At 39.6% G+C, this 1,822-nt stretch overlaps 1 protein-coding gene across 1 annotated transcript; it reads left to right on the top strand.

Annotated features, from left to right (window-relative positions):
- Positions 1-426: 426 nt before the first annotated feature.
- On the top strand, positions 427-1,485 carry LOC149149515 (uncharacterized). The gene has a single exon (XM_089441558.1). It carries the CDS (start codon positions 947-949, stop codon positions 1,367-1,369), a length of 423 nt encoding a protein of 140 aa, XP_089297684.1. The 5' UTR covers positions 427-946; the 3' UTR covers positions 1,370-1,485.
- The last annotated feature ends 337 nt before the right edge of the window (positions 1,486-1,822 follow it).

Raw genomic sequence — 1,822 nt, 5'->3', positions numbered from 1 at the left:
TTCACGGTTAGCTTTACTTTTATATCTTATGGTTAAAAAAAAAAACTACCTTACCTTAATTTATATGCTATGATCAAGAAACATCTTCTAAATAAGGATATGAAATTTTTTACTTATGGGTAATGTGAAGTCCAAAAAATTTAACGCTTAATTAAAGCACTTAGTTGTTTCACAAAGGTTGGCTATCTTTATTCGAGGCTTTGAAGGCTCTTACCTTATGGTTGAGATGGTGTTTTGGTCAACATCTTATGAGATAACCCACTTGGTCATTGCAAGTGAATAGATGAAGTAGCATAGCTAAGTCCGTGAGGTTGAAATGGAATTATTGAGTATATGACACGTGATCTAAGGACAAAACGATCGAATCAGTCCACGTATGCATTCTTATCACCCTTCTCATATCATAATCGATATTGAAAATAATAATGTTTTATTAATCGTAATCCATTTGAATCTTTAATCCAAAGAGCAAAGGAGATATTCAAGGTGACATGCCATTAGTCTTGCTTTCAGGTGATACTCTTTGACCCTGTGACTCTCTCCCGCTGTGTGAGACCTCTTGGACCATAGAAAAGATTCCATAGTAATTGCCCATAGTTCTAATTGTCGTTCAAATAATACATTTCTGTACTAGATTCTACAACCATTTGTGCGGATCAGATCTACGAGCCCCCACCGATCAGACCAACGCCATACGACCACCGCCAGATCGAACTTTCTTTCACGTGGATCCCTCCCTTCTTCGCCACTCTTCTTGTTTTATTGTGATACCAAATATATTTCGCAATCTATTCCCGAATCCCAATTCCCCATCTATCTATATAAACCCCTATTTCTATAATCGAATCTGCAACTTGTTGAGCGGTTCCAGGCTGAGTTGTGGTAGCAAAGGGTTTCTTTTTTTTTATAAGCCGGTAGATTCGAACAGGCGCCTTCTGCAAGAGAAATGGCTGCAAGCCAAAGTCGTGGTGCTGCTGTTGTTGAATTTGTGCAGGAAAGTTCGTTTGAATTGATTGAGAAACATGACGACGATGCGGCCGAGGTTCGATCCTTGGTCTCTCAGCCCCAGCGGCGGTCTCTTAGCCGATTGCAGAAGCGGGCGCCTGCTAAAATGCAGTTGAAAAGGTTGTCCCCGGAATTGATCGGATTCTCTTGCAGGAGCCCAATTCCTTTGTTATCTCCAATCCTAGTGTCGCCACTGGGAATAGAAGATCTTGAGAGGTTGCTGCCTAGTGAAGAAGCTGGAAAGCAAAACCCAGAAGCAGAACAAAGGGTAGTCATTGCTGTGATTCCAACGAATGGATGGCAACACCCCGCAGCGCCATTTTTTGGCCAGAGGGTTTGCACCTTCTCCCATTGTTTTGTATAATATTCCACACCGTTATATATTCACTTTTGTATGGTGGCGTTTATTCGGCCTCAGGGCTTATATTAATTTGCTACCAGTTGTTTTTAATTTGCTAAGAGTTGTTTTTAGTGGGATTTTTGAGATTTCTGGGATTTCTCAAGTGAAAAAATTTAAAGTGAAATCTTGCACCGGATTACTTATTAATTTCAATAAATTTCTCTCAATTTTAAAAAAATTTAACGAGAAAAACCCACCCTAAAAACTTTCAAAATATCTTACTAAAAACCACCCCTAAACGAGTGCCAGACATGTCTTCCAAATGGAGACCATTAATTCTGGACTGTATTGAATGGCAGTAAGCTCACGTTTCCCACGTTGATGATTCAAAGTTCAGAAATAACCGCAATGAGCATGTTGTTTTATGATTCAGAGTTCATTCGTTTTTAACGGGGGAAAATCGTCTTGCTTTTCACT

The sequence above is a fragment of the Pinus tabuliformis genome, chromosome 9 (genome assembly GCF_031772625.1).
Source record: "Pinus tabuliformis cultivar Carrire ecotype Pingquan chromosome 9, CPIR1, whole genome shotgun sequence".
NCBI classification, from domain to species: Eukaryota; Viridiplantae; Streptophyta; class Pinopsida; order Pinales; family Pinaceae; genus Pinus; species Pinus tabuliformis.
The sequence above is the reverse complement of the archived record's forward strand: the minus strand, read 5'-3'. Positions and strand labels throughout refer to the sequence as shown.

What these genes read in the sequence shown, in the direction of transcription:
- LOC149149515 (XM_089441558.1), top strand. Translation starts at nt 947, where the DNA reads ATGGCTGCAAGCCAAAGTCGTGGTGCTGCTGTTGTTGAATTTGTGCAG.